Source organism: Channa argus, chromosome 7 (genome assembly GCF_033026475.1).
Source record: "Channa argus isolate prfri chromosome 7, Channa argus male v1.0, whole genome shotgun sequence".
NCBI lineage: Eukaryota > Metazoa > Chordata > Actinopteri > Anabantiformes > Channidae > Channa > Channa argus.
In genome coordinates this window covers 28,864,130-28,884,455 of record NC_090203.1, presented here as the reverse complement: position 1 = coordinate 28,884,455, position 20,326 = coordinate 28,864,130, and the positions used below count along the sequence as shown (strand labels likewise).

Here is a 20,326-nt window from a genome sequence, read left to right as displayed (position 1 = left end):
CATATTTCAGAACACTTTATCCTATTACTGTAATGTAAGTAAAAGGAAGAGCTTTTGTGCTTACCTTTGACTTAAGTGAATTGCTGGTAGTGGAATCTGTTAGAAAAGTACAAAATGTTCATTAGAACAATGCCATCATTGAACAAGTGGTGGTGGTGTTAGGAGTGGTACAAAGGTGTAATGTGACAAATCACAGCACACACTACAAGTAGTGACAACTCTTTGGAATAATTCTAGCAATTAACTGAGGAGTCTGCTATAAAATAAGACAAACAACTGCAGTTTGCTTTTGTTTTAAATAGCTAGAGTTTGGCTTTATGTAGCTAGAGTTCTCCTTTAGTATCAGTAATACAAGAGTTATGGTACATTTGTGCTTAACCAAGTCTAATGGACAAAAATAATAATAAAAATAAATGATAACAAAATAAAAAATGCAATAGAAACAACAATCGCAAAAACACAAGGAGAAGACCTGTTCCTACCGAAGAGGAGGATCCAATGTCTGAGCTAGTGGAATAAATTACAGAAAGGTCCAGAAGAGAACAGAAATTGAGAAAAAGTGGGAAAAATCATGAAAATCCACAGGCAGAAGCATAACAGCTTAAGAAATAGTACAGAGATCTATAGGGAAGAGAAGACAATGAGCTGAATGTCACTTGACAAGAACAACCTATAGAATTAGGACTATGAGAGTAGATTAAATTTAGAGTCAATTGGCATTATTCATTTTTTTAGCAAAGTATTTCTTTGAGTGGTCCTGAACATAGTTTGCTGTCTTCCTCTATGATGAATGCAAACCAGCAACAACACTTCTAAAATAAAATCTGAAAAACATCTGACCTACGTAATATAAAATATATTTTTGTAAGATGTAAAAAAGTGGATTTGTGCATTCTTTAAATAGAATAATTTCTTGAAAACACCTTATGCCACCACTTCCCATAACTTTGTGATACTTGAAATAAGGAGGCTGTGTATGACTAAATAAAAAGCTTTTAATCAGTCATAAATGCCTTTGTTACTTACTTTCTCTGATAGGTTTGTGAGAAGGAACAATGACAATAATGGTGTCGGTGTTAACATACGTATTTGTATACTCAAGTGTTACTGATTACAGTTTTAATTGTATTTATTATGTTTTTTTAATATTATTAACTGCTGCCTGTAACACCAATTGCTTTCTTAATATGTCATCAGCCCGTTTTTTTGGGTGGTTTTGGTGTTGAGGTGACCCTCCTAACCCTTTTATTATTCGCACAAAACTGATAGAGACTGATAAAACACCACCCAAGTAATCTTTTTACACTGCTGAAGTATGCTGCTATTTAAAATGTGATGCATAACACATGTCATTTTTAAAAAATTACAGCAAAGTAACACTAAGTGTTAATGTGTTTTAGCACATTTGTTTTTCAGATTTGTGGCATTGGATTCAAAATTGTTTGGTTTGTGCAAGCAACATGAATAACATTTTTTCAATGATGCACCATAACAATAAAAAACACCAGGTGCTATTAATGGTATTTTTCTTCACTGAAGAAATTATATCAGATGATAAGAACACTGGATTTTGACTCCTCAGCTGATGCCTCACCTGGCATCCCTGGCCTGCCAATGTTAGACAGCAGATGGTCAATATTGGGTGCAGGCTGCATGTTCTGCTTATCCTCTGGGGCCTGAACAAACACACAAGTTTTTAGAAACACAGCACCAAATAAAATAACAAGATTACATAAATCTAAATAACATGCGTTGATGTGTCAACATTCTTGTGTGATTGCTGTCTAATGAGAACATGGAGTCCACTGATGAGCAAGTACAAAAACTTGACCGTGACCAAGATGGTGAGGGTATAAGAGTATTTTAAGCAGAGACCAACCAACATGGCACTCTGCAAGCTCTGCTTTATTAATTTTGCTGTTGAGTTGCTAAATGTAGATTGATCCAGATTGTCTTGAGTGGAACAAGCTCTTGCTTTAATTATATTGTGGAGAGACTTTATATTAGTATGTAAAACACAGATTTCCAGTTAAGACTGGAGAGTTTGGAGAGCAATTCCCAGCAGTGCATATTTGTCATATTTGTTTGTTTAAAGATAAAATTATTGAATAAAATATTAAAATAAAAATATATTGAAACATAATTTTAGTAAATTAATTGTAATATTAATTTTAAAAAACTATAGGAAAACAATTAATAATTAATAATAATAATAATAATTAAAAAAAAGAAAAAATGCTTTCTGACATTCTCAGCATTTTGCACTGCCACCACTATAGTCTAACATACCTTCTCTTCCTCATCAAGCTCTCCATCACTGAAGAACCAGTCACACTGTTGAAGTAACAAAATGCACTTTTATTGCATACAATTAACACACATTACAATAAAGGCAGATTCAAATACTACAGTGTTTCTGACACTTAAGAAGTCAGAAGCCAGTCATTTGGTCTTACGTGCAGAATAAGTGTCTCCACTATTTTGTAGCGATCAGGCATGTGAGTGACCATGTCAGTCATGTTGTCTGCTGATGTCCTTACCAGAGTGGGACCAAACACCAGAGCTAAATTTCTTGGCTCCATCTGAAAATAATTTCACAAACATGTCATCCACATTACCAACACAAAAATGTAACATTTTACAGGGGGTTAGCTTGTTACCTTATTTTTTACAGAGTGATCTGCCACCTTCTTTAGATGGGCCACCAGGAATTTGAGGGTGTGATAATAGTGATCGGGTAGGTCCTGGATCTGAAGGATATGGTCATGGATAAAGAAGCAAACAAATAAAAAAAATATGTGTAGCAAAGATAATTTCAAGATGCAATGGAGAAAATGCAACTGGTTTTTGCCAAAATGTAAATGAACCCACTCAATGTTTAAATCAGACCCTAGACCTTGTCCTTAAATACCGCATTGAAACTGATAATTTAACAATATTTCCTTATAATCTTCTTTTGTCTAACGATTTTCCAAAAACATTTGAATAAAATTCTAGCTATTAGAGAAGGAATTCACCAGATCCTCCCCCTAAATATTACAGATAGATCTTCATGTACAGCAGTGCTAGAGTCATCGATAAGGCCCCACTCCCCCTTAGACTGCTTTTTACACATAGATCTCGCTGAGCTTACTTCAGTTATTATCTCATTTAAAATAACAACCTGTCTGCTAAGCACTATTCCAACTAGACTGCTCAAGGAAGCTTTACTCTTAATAGATACATCCGTATTAGATATCATCAATCTATCTTTAGAAACAGGTTATGTACCACAGGCCTATAAGGTAGCTGTAATTAAACCACTACTTAAAAAACCCTGTCTTGACCCAGGTGTTTTAGCCAATTACAGACCAATATCTAATCTCCCCTTTATTTCTAAAATAATTGAAAAAGTAGTCGCAAAACAATTATGTGATCACCTTCATAGGAATAATTTGTATGAAGACTTTAAGTCAGGATTTAAAGTTCATCATAGTACAGACACAGCACTGGTAAAAGTCACCAACGATCTTCTCATGGCCTCAGATAATGGGCTCATCTCTATACTTGTTCTGTTAGATCTTAGTGCTGCATTTGATACCATTGATCACAACATTTTATTACAGAGACTGGAACATGAAATTGGAATTAAATGAACAGCACTAGGTTGGTTTAAATCTATCTGATAGATTTCAATTTGTTCATGTTAATGATGAATCCTTCATGCACACAAAGGTTATCTACGAAGTTCTACAAAGCTCTGTGTTAGGACCAATACTTTTTACTTTATATATGTCTCCTTTAGGCAACATTATTAGAAAACACTCCATAAATTTCCATTGCTATGCTGATGATATCCAGCTATATTTATCTATGGAACCAGATGAAAATAATCAGTTAATAAAGCTTCAAGCATGTCTACAAGACATAAAGGCCTGGATGTCCCACAATGTTTTACTTCTAAACTGAGACAAAACTGAAGTCATAGTATTTGCCCCCAAAAATCTCATAAATTTGATGTCCAACCATATCACTACTCTAGATGGCATAAAGCTGGCCTCCAGTACTACTACAAGAAACCCTTGAGTTATTTTTGACCGCGATTGACCTCACATATAAAACAAATCTCTAGAACAGCCTTCTTCCACCTAGGGAACATTACCAAAATTAGGTGCATCCTGTCTCAAAGTGATCCAAAAAAACTACTAACTCAGTAACTCCCTAAAAAGCCTGCAATTAATCCATAATGCCACGGCAAGTGCTGATGGGAATTAGCAAGAGGGTTCACATTTTGTCTTCACTAGCTTCTCTCCATTGGCTTCTCATAAAATCTAGAATAGATTTAAAACCCTGCTTCTTACTTATAAAGTTCTAAACAGTCAAAACTAGCTCCAAAGTTGGAGCTAGTTTTTCAATAGCGCAGGTATTGGTCCTACCAACCTGAGCCTTGTTGCGCTTTTTTTTTTCTCAATCCACTTTACACTCACCCCCACTGGTTAAGGCCGATGGCCGCCCACCAAGTCTGGTTCAGTTGGAGGTTTCCCCAGTAAAGGGAGTTTTTACCTCTGTAATGTTGACTAGGGCTTGGTAAAGGGGGTTTGTTGGGTTTTCTCTATATATCTTTATAGTCTTGACCTTACTATGTAATATGCCTAGACATTACTTTGTTGTGAATTGGGGGTATATAAATAAAGTTGAATTGAATTGAATTGAATTGAATTGAAAAAATCATGACAAACATGTTCCTCACTCTGTATTCTGTTGCCACTTGATACATACCAGTTTCTTCATGGTTTTCAGTCTGTCCTCTGCATCTTCTATCCGGTTGGCATCAATGAAATCATTGTATTTGTCTGTTGGCACAAAAGGAGAATGACTAGCATACATGAGTAGCATAATTCAATTCAACTTTATTTATATAGCGGCAATTCACAACAAGTGTTTTAACTTGAAGACCTGAACATTATTTAAGCTTTCCACATGCAAACATGCACATGCAGACTTTTCAAAGCCATGTTTTGATCAAACTGAGAAAACTCCAGTGGCTCTATAGAAATTATCTCCATAATGATCATGCAGTATTTCACAATAAAGAAATGAGTGGCCTCACCATCAGTAAACAGAGGCTCAGGCAGTTTTCGGAAAAATGACTTAAGTAGGCTGCATATTACATTGAGGTCCTGCCATCTCTGTGAAAACATGAGGAGGGATTGTTTAGTATTTCAGTTCCATAATTATACAAATAACCTATTTAATTTTAGTGCTAAAGTTTGTCTGTTACATATATCGCTAGTTTAAACAATCCTTTTTTTTTTTTTTTTAAATGAGTTATTAAGAACATATCATCAGCACCTCCTCAGCAGTGTGGATGTCCATGCCCTTGTTGAGATGCTCCTGTAAGTTGGATACCATGGCGTTGTTCCCAGGCACCCTGTAGATGCCAGTGTACTCCAGACCTGTTGTTTCCACTACACCACAGCACATCTCCACTATCAGAGGGACAAACTATGGAGAGGGGGTGAGACAAGGCCAGAGGTGTAATGAGATAATGAGAAAGACAGGAAAGAAGATGGAGCATTAAAGGAAAGAATAAAGGGTAATGAGCAAGAGTCACACTAAGAAACTGTCAACAAGGGTAATTAGGAGAAAGTGGAAATATTATGTTTGTGGTAGTTAGATGTTATTGTTAATTCAGGTCAGGGTTAGGTTTAACACACCGAGGGCTTACTTTATGGTTGACAGCAGGCTGACAATCCTCCAGTCGCACACCAAAAGCCTTTGGAGTTTCTGGTTTCCTGGTCTTCTTCATAATATTGATGCCCCACAGTGCTTTGTTCTCATCTGAGTTTAAAGATGGACACATTTACTTACTATGGACATATACAATTTTAATCCACTGAATTTGATATTGGTCAATGCAGACCAACCAATATCCAATTTTATCAAGTCTCAAGTAATGTTTCCAGCTCTGCAAAGCAAGTGGCTATGGGTAAATAATGATACGCCTTGACTTGTACAGCAGACTGAAGTTAAATCTGTCGGCCATATATGCATAAGATCTCTAGTTGTAGCATTTGGAAAAACATTTGTTAAGAATTTCCAGTATGTTGTTAAGTATGTCGACCAGTGGAAAGGCGTGTTTGGACCACAACAGAGGACTATGGCACAGACATTTAAGCTAATCAAGGTTTGCAGACTGACAGACATTCAAGATTCAAGATTCAAAGTGTTTATTGTCATATGCACAGAAAGAAAGCATGTTTCCCTGCACAATGAAATTCTTACTTTTGCTGTCTACGCTAAATGTCAAAGTGTAATGTAAAGTAAAATAAAAACAAAAATAAAAACATCACTCCTGAAAAACATCACTCCTGAATTAGATTTTAATAGTAAGACCTTTTATACTTTATACTTTGTATAAACATACATTGTATACTTTTTGTTATTAAGTGAGAATTTAATTAGCTTTTTAATTGTTCATGTATTATTATAGATCAATTATAATTTAATTATCAGTATTTGCTACTATGCAAAGTAGCAGTAACCATAAGGTGCAGCTGAAACTCAGTGAAATGTCATCAGTTAGCAACTTGTCATTTAACCTTATGGTGGCGCTAGACCCTCTGGTGGTAAGTCAAAAATCTATGTCTAATCCCGACAATCCATCCAGCAACTCTCGAGATATTTCCGTTTGGATTCAAGTAATGGATGGACTAACTGACAAACACCTGGATTACTGCCAACAGTAACACCTCACATCCAAGTGTGTTCATTTTGCTATACCTGCCATATTTTGGTAAAAAATATAAGAAGAGCGATGTTTGTACCTACCAGTTCGATTCAATGAGGTGCTGTCAGTCTTAGACAGGAGGAAAGTGGGCATCATGCGGTGGGTTCTGGGAGAAGAATCTGTCTTATTACCTGTCAGACTGCAGGAAGAAAGATATCGAAGACATCAGATTAGGTTTCAAAGTATTCCTTAGTATCATTTAGGCTAAGACACATTAAACAGTCGGTGATTGTCGGCCTGCCATGTCTTTGCAGTTTTTCCTGCACTTTTGGTACAAATCAGATCCCTGCTGCCCACTTTTCAACAAGTTGAATCAGTGTTGGTCAACGTTGGCCCATCAGTGATTGACACCACTGTTAGTGGCCTCTCAGGTCAGCATCAGTAGACCACAACAGTGAAAACCAGTAAAACTTTGCACCTTCTCCACATCTCTGTATGTTGACCTTCCTTTTATGTGGAAAAAAAATGGCTGCCTTGTTATTGTCTGTTTTTAGAAACTGTGGTAAGTTAATGTTTCCGAGAAGCTTGTAGCCCAGAGCTCAGTGACTCCTGGTAACACAGGGGTCAGATATTGACTTTCAGTTAAATACAGCTCACAGTACTGACCTGTGTTTTCTGTAGTCATTCAGCTTCTTGTTTATGAGAGCTTGTTTTGAGAAACTAATCTCCTAGAATAAATTAAAAATATAAATTAGTTTCGTATTTATTTGTGTAAACTACTATATTTTATGATATGCACTAACCTCATTGTCAGTCTTGCTGTTCTCTCTGATGGCTCTTATCCAGGCTAGCATGTCGTCCCTGTCCTCAGCCTGCAGCAAGTACTCACAGAAGTCTTGTGTGGTCAGCCTCAGGGTGTGCTTCCGCTTAGTTTCACTGTAGGCGATGTCAATTAGGCAGCCGCGAATACTGACTGGGGGATGCTCATCTTGGCTGGCCCCTGCTCCTGCCCCATGAAGGACCGCCTCTCGCTTGTCCTTGTAGAGAAAGAGTGAGTGGCAACGGAGCACAGAGAAGACACGTTTCCATGGCCGCATGCCACCACCAACTTTCTACAATCGTAAGAGACAGAAACAGAAAGTTTGCCTTAAGTATGTCATTAAACATACCCACATTAAAACCTTTGACCATGAGGTCACATTCCTGCATCAGATGGTTATAATGGGGAGCTTTCTAGTATAATGGATTCTTTTTGGCAATGCTCACCCAGATAGTGTAGTAATATCAATGATAACTGATTCTTAACAAGAGACAGAGACAAGAGAGAGACAGCTCCTTTTTACAATTTCATTAACTAAAATGTAGAAATCTGTTTTTGGCCATGTGCAATTTAACATTTGTATAAATAATTTTGTCTCTTTAATATCAGATAAAGTACCGTAGGAATGAGTTCCAAACCCAGAAATCAGTTAGCATTTTTCAGTTTCTGGTTCCCTCATCCCAAAGTATATGGGTTTTTTGAAAGGGTTAAATGCCCTTTAAGAAAGTCTGTAGAGATTTACACTTTTTAATTTACATAACATAAAATACATAAAACATAAAATAAACTAGTATAAACAGTGTTCATTGAGCTTTTACAAGTGTTAAAAACTGTTCTATATTGTGTTGCTGATTATGTCTATTTAGTTCACTTTTACAGTATTACAATACTCTCAAAAGTGTTTTCAGTGGCAAAAAAAACTTTAAAAAAACCTTTTTATTCTACATCCACAGCTAGGGATTATAATATGTTTTCTTATTTCTACACTGATTGGGCTGACATTGAAAGACACTACAAATACCTTGGGAACACATAGATAACCTCATTGAGGACATGGTATATCAACATGCCATTACCTCCACCTTAAGATCTAACATTCTGCTTCTAATATATTACTGAAGGTAATTATAACACTTATTTTTGCATTTTTATGATAAAATTTGTTAACCATTACTGCCTAAGACAAGTGAACAATATTTGTATGTTTTTAAATACAAGGCCATCACCAGAAAACAGCCTTTTTGTATCTCATCGCTCATGATTTGGAATTCTGGCCTTTGTTTAACACTGTTGTGTTATTATTTAATGCGCCAGAAAACCCATACTGGAACTAATCTGTAAAAGTCTGCCTTCACCGTAGCAATGGCAGTTTCATGGAATAATCTGCAATATGAATTGATAGAATACACTTTCATCTTTTAAGACCTTGTAACACAGAACCTATCTATCTAGGTTAGTATCTACTTTATTATGGTAGTGTTACCTAAAGACTAAAAGTCAATAGTTAACACTGTCTCTTTATGTAGACATCTGATCATCTAGTGTATGGTGCAAGTAGTGTGTTGTACCTTTCCCTTTTCTGTAAGGATCTGTTTGTAGTGAAGCCAGCCCTCCTTGCGAACATCACTGAAGGTGATGCTTCCCAGTTCAGAGGTGGAGTGCCGCTTGGACCTGGCCTCCTCCTGAGCACGCAGGCTCTCCAGAGACTGAAATATAATTTAAGGATTCACTGTGGACATCATTGACTTTTGTTGCTAGAAAGTTAATCAAACAGAAAGTACAGTATGTGCACACCAGGTCAAGTCAAATAATTATAATAACTCACTCCATCAGTGAAAAAACTCTTGACCCTTTTTGGCAGTTTGCTAGGGAATAGAAAGCACACAAATTACCAAAACAGCTTATGGAAAGTGTAGCGTATCTGTATTTTACAGAAATCTTTTACTGTCACTCCTCATTATTACTTCAGAAAACAAATCACAATAGGATTTTCTCTATAATAGTACAGGCTGCCATGCTAACGAAACTCCTCATTACGCCTGCATTACAGGCATTTTAAAAAGTCGAACACCATTGAATATATACTCAGTTAAAAAGAACCATTCTCGTTTGGGATTCTGTTAGGTGCCTCTCTCTGTGATTCCCTTCTGACTGCTCTTGTAAGAAAAACAAACAAACCTGAACAAACAAACATGAAAACATGAATGAGGGTGACCTGAGAAAACATGAGGAAAACTTAAAAATAGAAATAAGAGCGAGGCAATATCTTCACTGATTTTTCACCTAGCCTTCTCCAGGTTACAGTAAGTTTGCACTATATTGCTTGTGCAAACATAGTCATTTGCGTTTCTTCTTTCTCTTTCACTTTCAATATGTTACATGTTACAGTATGTCAGTAAATGATACATAACTGATCACTATGTAAGCATCACAGAGTCAATCTGTGTTGTAGTGAAGTAAATGTAAGATTTTATATAATACAACTAACAATATTAAAACATAATAAAAAGATAAAAGCAAACAGAATATGTTGCTTGGAGGTAAAGTAGTTAAAGATATCATATCCAAGATAAAATATCATTAGGCTAAACAAAGACAAATCTTTACTTTTACTAGGATGTTGGGAACAGGATGCAGTTTATCAATAAATTGGCCTCTTTGTGATGCTTTTTGATTTTTTTTAAGCTAGGGTGACATTTTTTTAGATGCCAAGAAAAAATATGCAGCAATTCGTTTTGTTTTTTTTTTAATTTCTTGGATCGATTCTTCTAAACTCTTCTATTGTTAAATAATTGGTTTTACTTGACCTTTACATTTAATATACCAAACAAAAGTTTTGCACAAGACATAAATAACTAAATATTTAAGAACATGTGCCAATTTTTCGTTTTCTGCAAAAATTAGTCATCAAATGTGATTTCACAATTTACAGAGTCAAATTACAGTATCAACAAAAACAATGAGGCTGCCATAATCATGTGAGACAGAAGACCATCTAAAATATGCCAGGGCTGGTTTTCACAAACTTGATGCTTAAAACTCTCAGAAGTAAAAACAAATTGCATGTTTTGTATCAGCACAGTGATATTTAATAAAATATCATCCAGGGAACAGAAAACTGATACCCCCATCCCTTCTGTGCTTTGCAAAAAAGAGATCTGATCAGATCACAGTTAGACATATAATCTATAAATTGAGATGATTGGCTTCTGTATGAATTCTCCATTGAAGTGGGCAACCATCCAAGATCTTTCCAAAAGCACAACACATAAAATAATTAATTAGAGCTGGTAAAATCTCTGTTCATGAGTCAACACCACACAAACACTTAACAGATATTGCTCACAAAAAACAACAACAACGCTGCAGCATGCCAAGTTTGCCAAAACCACCCAGACTCTCCACATCACTACTGGGAAAATCTCTTTTACATAGATGAAACAAAGTTCAAATTTTTTGGAAAATAGCAGAGCACTATGTATAGTGTAAAAAGAGAATGTGTAATAACATACCTTAAAAACAAAATCCCAACAATAAATTATAGTGGAGTGCAGTTCCTAATGTGTTCTAATGTGTGTCTAGGAGTTTTTGACTTACGAGAAGACACGGTTTTCTTCCTTGAAGGTATTGAGGCCTTCATCACAGGACTTAGATCTTTCTGTGGTGATGGCCAAAAGGTAAGAGGAACGACGACTTTTAATGCTGCCTGAAGAGACAAGTAATAGTCAAAATGAAATTTGCACCCATTCTGCATCTAATCAAATCAAGTAAACATATGTTTTGAACATTTTATAGTACAACCCCAATTCTAAAAAAGTTCGGACAGTGTGTAAAATGTAGATAAAACAGAATGCAATGATTAGCAAGTGACATCAACCCATATTTTCATTAACAACATATTAGATGTTGAAACTCAGTCATTTTACCATTTGATGGAAAATTTTGAAATTCATGCCAGGAATACATCAAAAAAAATTGAACAGGGACAACAAAAGGCTTGAAAATTAATTGCTACAAATCAAAAACAAATGGAGCATTTGCCAACTAATTAGGTTAATTGGCAACAGGTCAGTAACATGACTGGGTATGAAAGGAGCATTTCAGAGACGCAGAGGTTCACCAATCTTTGACAAACTGCTTCTAAAAACAAAGAAAACAATTTCAGATACATTTTCCTCAACGTAAAATTGCAAAGATCCCACCATCTACTATTATATCATCAACAGAAACAGGCATGATTCTCAAGTGGACATCACTCCATGGGCTCAGGAACACTTCCAGAAATCACTGTCTGTGAATACAGTTCCCCGTGCAATGTAGGTTAAAGCTGTATCATGCAAAGAAGAAGCCATATGTTAACACCATCCAGAAACACTGCTTTGTTCTCTGGGCCAAAGCTCATTTAAAATGGACTGAGGCAAAGTGGAAAACTTTTTTTTAAGTTTAATTTGTCATTATACACACAAGGTTTATAACTAAATTGCATCAGGTGGTTAGATGGGAGTGTTAGCCCTGAGCTGCTTGTGCCCAAGCCTGCCGCCTCTATGGGCCTACCTGACCTGGTCACTAACGCACACAGAAAGGCCCTGTCCGGTCCGGGGACAGGGCCAGATGAATCAATATTTGAATTTTTTTATAAACAATGGACGCCATAACCTGCAGACTAGAAAGGAACGGGGACCGTCCATCTTGTTATCAGCGGACATTTCAAAAGCATGCGTCTCTGATCGTATAGGGGTGCATTAGTGCCTATGGTGTGGTCAGCTGGAAAGGCACCATCAAACAATCAAGAATCATAAAACAAAAAATCTGGCAACAAAGGCCCAGGACTGTTGAGAAGCTAGAATTCTGCATCAGATAAGACTGGGACAACATTCCAGCAACTGGCCTCCTCACTTCCCAGAGTTTTACAGACAGTTGTTAAAGAAGAGGGGATGCTACACAATGGTAAACATCACCCTGTTTCACCACAAACATCACCACAACTTTTTTGAGATGTGTTGCTGCCATAAAATTCAAAATGAGCTAATACTTTGAAATGGTAAAATCTCTCAGTTTTAACATCGGATATGTTATGTTAGGTAAATGCATTATATTCACATATATGACAATATGTATATATATATAGGTTTATCTTTTTATATTTTGACAATCAGACACTTAGTTAATTTTGAAAGTGTAAGTAATAAAACAAGAGGAAAAACACACAGGATGAAACTATGGAATTTATGGTTGTAGCATAATGTATAAACTAAAAATTAGGTAAACCATTGATTTGTTGTTTCCAACTGTAAATCATTGACATACTGCATAAAAGGAATATCTTGAAATTTCATTTTTTGCTTCAGACACATTTTACATACATAAAAACCAGCATGCAATGTCACTTTTACTTAATGCACACAAAAAAATAAAGATTTGCATATTTTAAAATTTTTTATATTTGACACCTGTTATTATTAAGGGTGCAACTATGACAAAACTGCATTTTGAATTTGTTCTAATTCTGGTTCTGATTTGTGTCATATTGGCAGCCTTAGGAATATTATAGTATATAAAATAATCATCTGCAAAAACAGTTTAAAAAAAACTTTGCAAAACCATATTCAAACTTAAGACTATAAGGGAAGTTGTGTGATTCTGTGTATAGGATCTCATATAAAGTAAACAATCAAGTTGTAAATGTGTAAAAGATTTCTTTCCGTGAAATTAATATATCGCACATTTTTACATTGACAATGTCAATGTAACCCTTTGAGATCAATTTGAAGCTTATGCCAGACAACAAAATCAATGAGACAAGACATTGTCTAGCTACTTGTGACATAGACATACTAAATCAGCAAGGTTTTCAATTTAAACATAAATTAAAATTTATATTCGTTTAGCCATCTCTAAAGCCTTATAGAGGGGGTGAATGAGACTCACTGCAGTCTTGAGAACGAAGGTGGACAAAAGGAGAGATGGAGGGGAGGATAGGGGAAACAGAGGTTGAAGTGAGTGTGGCCACAGTTGAGGCCAAGGAACTGGACACCACAGAGCAGGCAGGTACAGAGCAGGCTAGGTCTTGTGGACTAGGGCTTGTGGGTTCATCTGCAAGGTCATCATGAGAAGTGACTAACAAAACCTGACAAATGAGGGAACACTGACAAGACAAAAAAGATTTAGTGTTTCCACAGGTAGGGGGCTGGTTGATAAAACATATGACTCAGAGCTACTCTGGGGATTAGTATACCTCTGATTTACCTATGGCAAATAAGCCATATGACAAATGTGAAATACAGAGTGTTGTTTAAAAGAAGATTTCATCGAAGGTACTGTACTTCCATAATGAAGAAAGTTACTTTATACTTTCTCTTTATTTCTCATATTAGTCATTTTAATCATTTCTAATAATTATTATTATTAGATACGTAGATGCATAGTGTCCATTATTGTGGATTGGGACTACAAATAGAAAATGTTCCACTAAGGTATATTACAGTATGTACAGTGTTTTTGCTACCCGGTTAACTTATGTGATCAAACCATTGAAATGTTTGCCCAAAGAGTGATTAAAGCTCTGTAATGCCATGTTCACATAACATCCATAAGTGTCCAATAGTAATAATACAGTCAATTTACACCTTGTGGGTGTAATAATAGGGACTGGAGATTGACGCACTACAAGTCAGACAGCTGCCAAATGCATGATCCTGGGGTTGGTGACCCACATATTACTGGTTCTGAAAGAAAATTCCTAAAGAAATGCTTAGCTATCTCCCTTCCCAAAATTAGTCGATACTCTTACTGGTTAAAACTTGAGTCAATGATGCCCGATATTGAAATACCTGATAACAAAGAAGGAAATAGAGGCCTTTTGGATTCGAGTTAGGGGTCTCAACAGACAGGTACTGCCAGGCCAGAAGGGCTGCAGTTGTGTTCATCTTTGTGATAAGGCTACAGAGAAGGACTTTCAGTTGGCCTCAAAGATGTTCTGACAAACTGTCAAAATGACACAAAAAAGAAAGCAAGGCTTAGCTCGGGCTGTTTTCAGAACTGCTAATATCACTGATAGTATTGTCAGGCAGGGGGGAAGACCAACTTGAGGTGGGCCAGTTCACAAGTTTAGAGAATAGTTTAAACTTCTAAATTAATGATATATTTTTTTAAGGATGGTAAATGGTCTGCACCTATATAGCACTTTTCTACCTATTGGCACTCAAAGCGATTTACACTGCTTCTTATTCACCCATTCACACTCACACACCGATGGGGGAGCTGCTATGCAGCTGGCCAACACTCACTGGGAGCAACTAAGTTGGGGTTCAGTGTCTTGCTCAAGGACACTTCAACATGTGACCAGAGGAGCTGGGGATTGAACCAACAATTGTGAGATTGGTGGACATTGGTGGACAACTGCTCTACCTTCCTGCGCCACAGTCGCCTGACAGGATTCAAGCATGCAAATGATAAAAACGGCTACTGGCTTTAAATTTGGCTGGAATACCTGCAGATCTTATATCCTGTTGCAACTCCCCAAAATGTCTGTGTCTTGGTGTGCATGAATATTTTTCCATTAATAACAGCAGTGGTTATGTCAGTATTGTCTGCTATTCCTATGTCCGGTTCAGATTAATAGTCACCCAGTGTTGTGATAACAGAATGCTTGTAATTAGAGTTACCAGTAACAACAGTGCTGGGCTTGTTAATTAAGAAATGTAACTGTTCAAATTATTGTTACTTTACTTATTACTCCCTGTCAAAATTAACTTATTATTTTATTTTTCAGAACAGCAAGGGTCTGAAAGATGGAGAGTCAACAGTGGAAAAATGCAAAGTTTTATCCATCACATATGTAGCCGCAAGCTTTGTTAGTTCCCTGTTGTACCCTGCTGCCAGCCGTTAAAAATGCAGTTAAAGTTGTTTTGACACTGAAGAGCTACAACTACAACTATCCTTTGCAGCCACAGCCTCCTCGTCTTTGTTTAGGTGTAGCTCCATGTTCTTTACGTAGTTGTGTTGTCTTCATAAGTGTTATATGTGGCTTAAGGTTGTGTTTTTCACATCCAATACAGGGCCACTACCTGCACACAGTTTACATGTTAGAAAAATGTTCTTAAAATATTTTGTCCAGACAAAGTCAAAGTAATGATAATATTTCAAATTGCTTCCATTTTTCAAGCTACTATAGCTCAGTGCTGTTAATACTGACTTGCAACAACTATGAATATTACATGTCAGATTAGAAATCAAACTTTGCTGAGTGGTAACAAGAAAAGTAAGATTTTAACAAGTTGTTTTTGGGGAAAGTACCTGTAAATAAATGTATATTACAGACATTTTACTTATTACTAGTAACTGGTAATATATTACCTTTAGGTAATAGGTTCTTTTGGCAGACTATATGATTAGTGGTGGTGGTGGATTACACTGTCTATTTTCTTATTGCAATAATGACTATTTCTACTTCAGAAAGCTTAAGTCTAGAGTCAAATTACCCTTCAAAACTGACATAATTTTCTGGTTGACTGAACCTATGACATTATTTTGTGCTGTAGTATAATGTTTCTGAGAAATGTTTGTTGAACAAAGATTGTGTACACTCAATGTACTGAGGCTGCAAGTATTATGGTTAAGAGTATATAACATAAGGTGACAGGTATAAATGGTCTGCATTTATATAACAGTTTTACACTGCTTCTCATTCACCCATTCGCACTTACACACACCGATAGCTGCTATGCAGCTGGCCAACACTCACAAGGAGAAACTACGTTGGGGTTCAGTGTTTTGCTCAAGGGCACTTTGGCATGTGATCGAAGGAACCGGGGATCGAACCAACAATCGGTGGTTTGGTAGATGACTGCTCTACCTCCTGTGCCACTGTTGACCTCATAAACATACAAAAATGCTAATGCACACAGATATAAAAGGCGTATTTTTAAAAACTCTTATAAATGATGGTATATTGAAAAACTGCTAAAAATCTGTACCAGCTATATTTCATTTTCTGAAACTAATTGTACACCCATGTAGAGTATTAACTAATGGATGTTGAATACATTAGGTTCTACAACATTATTACGACATTACTGGGGTAGGAAGCTATGTGAAGTCTTACAAAGGAAAAATCACTAACCTATGAAGGGAATAGAGGACAAGGAGTCATATGCATGCTCTGCTAGGCTACCATTGGTCCTGCTGTTGGGGCCAGTCCTGCTAGAGACAAGAGAGGCGTTCCCTGGTGAAGGTGTCAAAACAGAGGGCTCAGTTGACTCTACAGGTGTAGTGTAGTTGGGATGTTGAAGAGCCTGAGTGGGTTTTCGGCGATTTGAAGGAGGCTGCTGCCTGAGGACCACCTCTTGATTTGGGGATATGACCTCCCTGCTCTCATCTAACTGGGATCTCTCTTCCTCCAAGCCAGAAAAGGCCAGGGTGGACTGAAGCCTGGGTACCACTCCCCCCTCAATATCTGTAGTGCTGCTCCAGCTGCTGGGGTTGGGGCCACTGTAGCTTGGCTCTCTGATGGAGTGGGCCTGATGGACAAGGTGGATAGCTTTGTGGGAGAAAGAGGGACTGTAGCTTTTGTAGCCTACCGGCTCGTCTTCCTTTATTCGTCTTGTTTGGGGTTCAGCTACCTGCTGTCCTGAGATAGAATTTGTAGTGTCCATTATTGTGGATTGGGAGGAGGAGGTTGTGATGGGGGAAGTAATTGATTTATGCTGTTGCCCACCTGAAGATTTCTGGTCTTTCTGCTTGCTCATTTTTGTCACTTGGGGGCTTTGTGAAGTCTGTTCATAACGTGGTGAGACCAGTGCTGAGGCCTGGGCCAGCATTTCCACAGAACGCCCATAGTTGTGCTCGTACTCAGCGTAGGCTGCCAGCAAGCTCTCTGAGCATGACCTTCTTCCTGTTCCTGATATGCCACTCAAGACCCCCATCCAATAGCAATCATTAGAAGCTGTGGCTTGTTGGTTTAGTAGAATTTCTTTTCTATGCTGTTCTGCAGAGGCTGTGGACATAGAGAAAGTAGGTTTGGGTGCCAATCCCAATCCTAGCTCCACTAAATGATCCTGAGAAGTACTCAGGTCGCGGGAGGGCATTCGTTCTGCGGCTTCAGTCTGGCTGTAGTACCAGTGTGAAAGAGCCTGTTGGCAAAGGGCATCAGTATGACTGTGTACAGAAGCTGGAAGCCTGCTCTTCCTTGGTGGAGGCAAAGTTGCACAGACAATGGCAGCATTGTGGTTAGAAAAGTGAAAGTCCAGAGCATTAATGGCTGAACAAGAACGGCCACGATGCCACCCTGCTGGGGCAAAATGACCATTGGAATCTTCAGAAGTGGGGTTAGAGGCAGCAGGGAGGCGGTCGTCTACAAGTGATGGATCAGGTCGGCACTGCCCTGTGTCCAGGGGACTCTGTATGCTTTGGCTAGCCAGACGGGCTGTGGAACTGGGCTTCGTTGAATGGTAACAGAGAGACGGAGGGTCAGGGAGGTTCTGGGCCTCACCTAAATATGGCTCATTGCCTTTTAGGTAGGCATCCTGGGAGTACACCTGAGGACAGGAAGGGTTATGGTTTAGGGTACAATTAAAACATAAACCTGGATTAAAAAAACAGATGGAAGGGACAGCTAGGGAAAAGGGAGGCAGAAGCAGTGTGCACTATGGAGCAACTTTCTGAGCCCTTGGTGTGGCTGTTGTGGCAACCCTTTTAACTGATGTTTACGATGCTTATATGTGTCTTTCATTTTACATTTACATTTAGTCATTTGGCAGATGCTTTTATCCAAAGCGGCTTACAAGTGAGGTACAGGTCATGCAAAAATCTAAGTCAAGGAGAAAACATCAAAGCAAACTGCAATCATAAGAAGATTTAAGTGCATTTTATGATTTTTGAAGCTTAAACTTAAGTCGCATGACTTAAATGTCACCACCACTTTTACTAGGTCAAAGATAAAAATGGACAGTGACAACAAGTGTGAGTAATATCAATGGCTTTGTTTTGCTTTTTAACAGAAATGGCTAAAAACCAAACATCTTTACAGTAAATGATTAACATATGTACTCTGATTTTGATGGTAGTCTGTGTTGGATTTCATGCCACCAAGTTAACTGATTTATAAAATATCAAGGCGAAGGGTAGGAAAGAAGAGAAAACAGAAGAAGAACAATACTCACACTTACCAACTGCAACACATCCTCATCTTTCGGCATAATTGTTAGCTCCAAAATGTTTTCACTATAAAAAAAGATCAACATACTGAAAACTCAAAGCTTACTCAAAGCTAATAACAAATCAGATGTGAACATAACATGGAATATATAAACATTAGTTTCCTACCTATTTTGGATGAGTGCAATCACCTGAGAGTAGGTTTTCCCGAGAATGATTTTCCCATTCACCTTCACCAGCCTGTCCCCTGGATTACACACAAAAAACAATTTTCCATACTTTTTGATTTTGACCATTTTCGGTGTAATTCATTATCCACTAAAAGTCAGTTGATTCTGGTCATATTCAGTGTAGAGGCGACCTTACTCCAATCTGAATCTTCAACAAATACTTAACTCTGGAGATCGTTGTATGACGAACATTGAATGTTTATTGTACTTGCTTCTCAACTTAGCCAATGACGGATCAATTCAACAGTAATCTCACAAGCACGTTCACAAACAGCTTCATCAAACAAGATTCTCAAGGTATGGTTGAACTCAGAGTACTCGCAGAACTCTGTAAGAAACCGTGTGCCTCCATAACTACACACTGAACCTTTCTCTTCTACCTTGTTGTGGCCCACACCACTTTGTAGTCAGTTCCTCTGCTCCAGCTACCATGTCACGTCTGCTCCCTTCAGTAGCTGAGCTGAACAGTATCTCTTGTAACAAACCCCTTTGCATTGCATTATTTCACTTGACCACTGGACAACAAACTTTAAAGGTAAACTAAAAGATAAACTACAAAGGCAACCATCAATGAATTAAAGCTATATGATATGTCACTAATGACATCATCAGTACGCAGAAACATAACACAACACACAACACACAACACACAATACAGTACAGTTCACAATACCCAACACATACTACCTAAAACAAAAAACAAAAACTAAGGAAACCTTTGGTTGGCTTATACATTCAGTATAATTCATTATTTATTATAAGCTAATATTGTTAACTTGAGATGCTGAGAGTGCATTCTGAACTGAAGCAGTTACTGTAGCTGCTCTAAGTGTCGTGATCTCCTCCTTATGCCAGTGTTGTTCATAAACCAATTTTATTTACATTCCTCCGCTCATTCGTTTGGGTTTTTGAGACAACTTAAAAATCAAATGTTGGATTCATATCCGATTTGTCGCTATGCCATTTCCAAATGACAAGGAAGGTTCTTTATTTTTAGTATAAATTCATCTTCAAAAAGGTGTGATGTTGGTCTCCCACTACACTTGCTGTATTTGTAGGTTCATGTGAATTTCAGTGTTAACAGCACATATATGTAAATGTGTGGTCACTATACACATGTAAGCACGTGAATTTGGTGTCATTTCAGCTATTTTATGTAGTGTATTTTTGTACTAGATAGATTGATACAGATTGATACTATAAGATAGTATTGAGTAACGTTATTTAAAAGAGCAAACAGTGTTTCCTAAAAATTACATTCTTCTGACATTCTTCATTCAACTGAAAATATTTTGTAGGAAACTTTTTTGATGTGTGGATTATATTTGATGTGCTGTATTTCTGAATGAATTAACGATAGTTTATAAATGGGGTAAATCAGAAGGCAATGAATAAATGGTCTGAATTTATATA

General features: G+C 37.3%; 1 protein-coding gene across 15 annotated transcripts in view; it reads right to left on the bottom strand.

Annotated features, from left to right (window-relative positions):
- The window catches only part of LOC137129742 (rho GTPase-activating protein 23-like), an 86,327-nt gene that overhangs the window by 2,431 nt on the left and 63,570 nt on the right, over positions 1–20,326 (bottom strand). For 6 of the 15 annotated variants that reach the window (XM_067508952.1, XM_067508951.1, XM_067508945.1 and 3 more), the window contains exons 5-23: positions 18,852–18,930; positions 18,689–18,749; positions 16,651–18,064; positions 13,458–13,622; positions 11,127–11,235; positions 9,355–9,394; positions 9,098–9,235; positions 7,513–7,821; positions 7,376–7,437; positions 6,811–6,908; positions 5,708–5,820; positions 5,332–5,484; positions 5,090–5,168; positions 4,759–4,832; positions 2,661–2,750; positions 2,457–2,582; positions 2,290–2,334; positions 1,595–1,676; positions 65–96 (exon numbers count right to left, since the gene is read on the bottom strand). In XM_067508952.1, the coding sequence (XP_067365053.1) occupies positions 65–96; positions 1,595–1,676; positions 2,290–2,334; positions 2,457–2,582; positions 2,661–2,750; positions 4,759–4,832; positions 5,090–5,168; positions 5,332–5,484; positions 5,708–5,820; positions 6,811–6,908; positions 7,376–7,437; positions 7,513–7,821; positions 9,098–9,235; positions 9,355–9,394; positions 11,127–11,235; positions 13,458–13,622; positions 16,651–18,064; positions 18,689–18,749; positions 18,852–18,930 (3,269 nt within the window). Of the gene's footprint in view, positions 1–64; positions 97–482; positions 508–1,594; positions 1,677–2,289; positions 2,335–2,456; positions 2,583–2,660; positions 2,751–4,758; positions 4,833–5,089; positions 5,169–5,331; positions 5,485–5,707; positions 5,821–6,810; positions 6,909–7,375; positions 7,438–7,512; positions 7,822–9,097; positions 9,236–9,354; positions 9,395–11,126; positions 11,236–13,457; positions 13,623–16,650; positions 18,065–18,688; positions 18,750–18,851; positions 18,931–20,326 lie in introns of all 15 variants that reach the window. The other 9 variants (XM_067508949.1, XM_067508950.1, XM_067508956.1 and 6 more) reach the window with 6 other exon arrangements.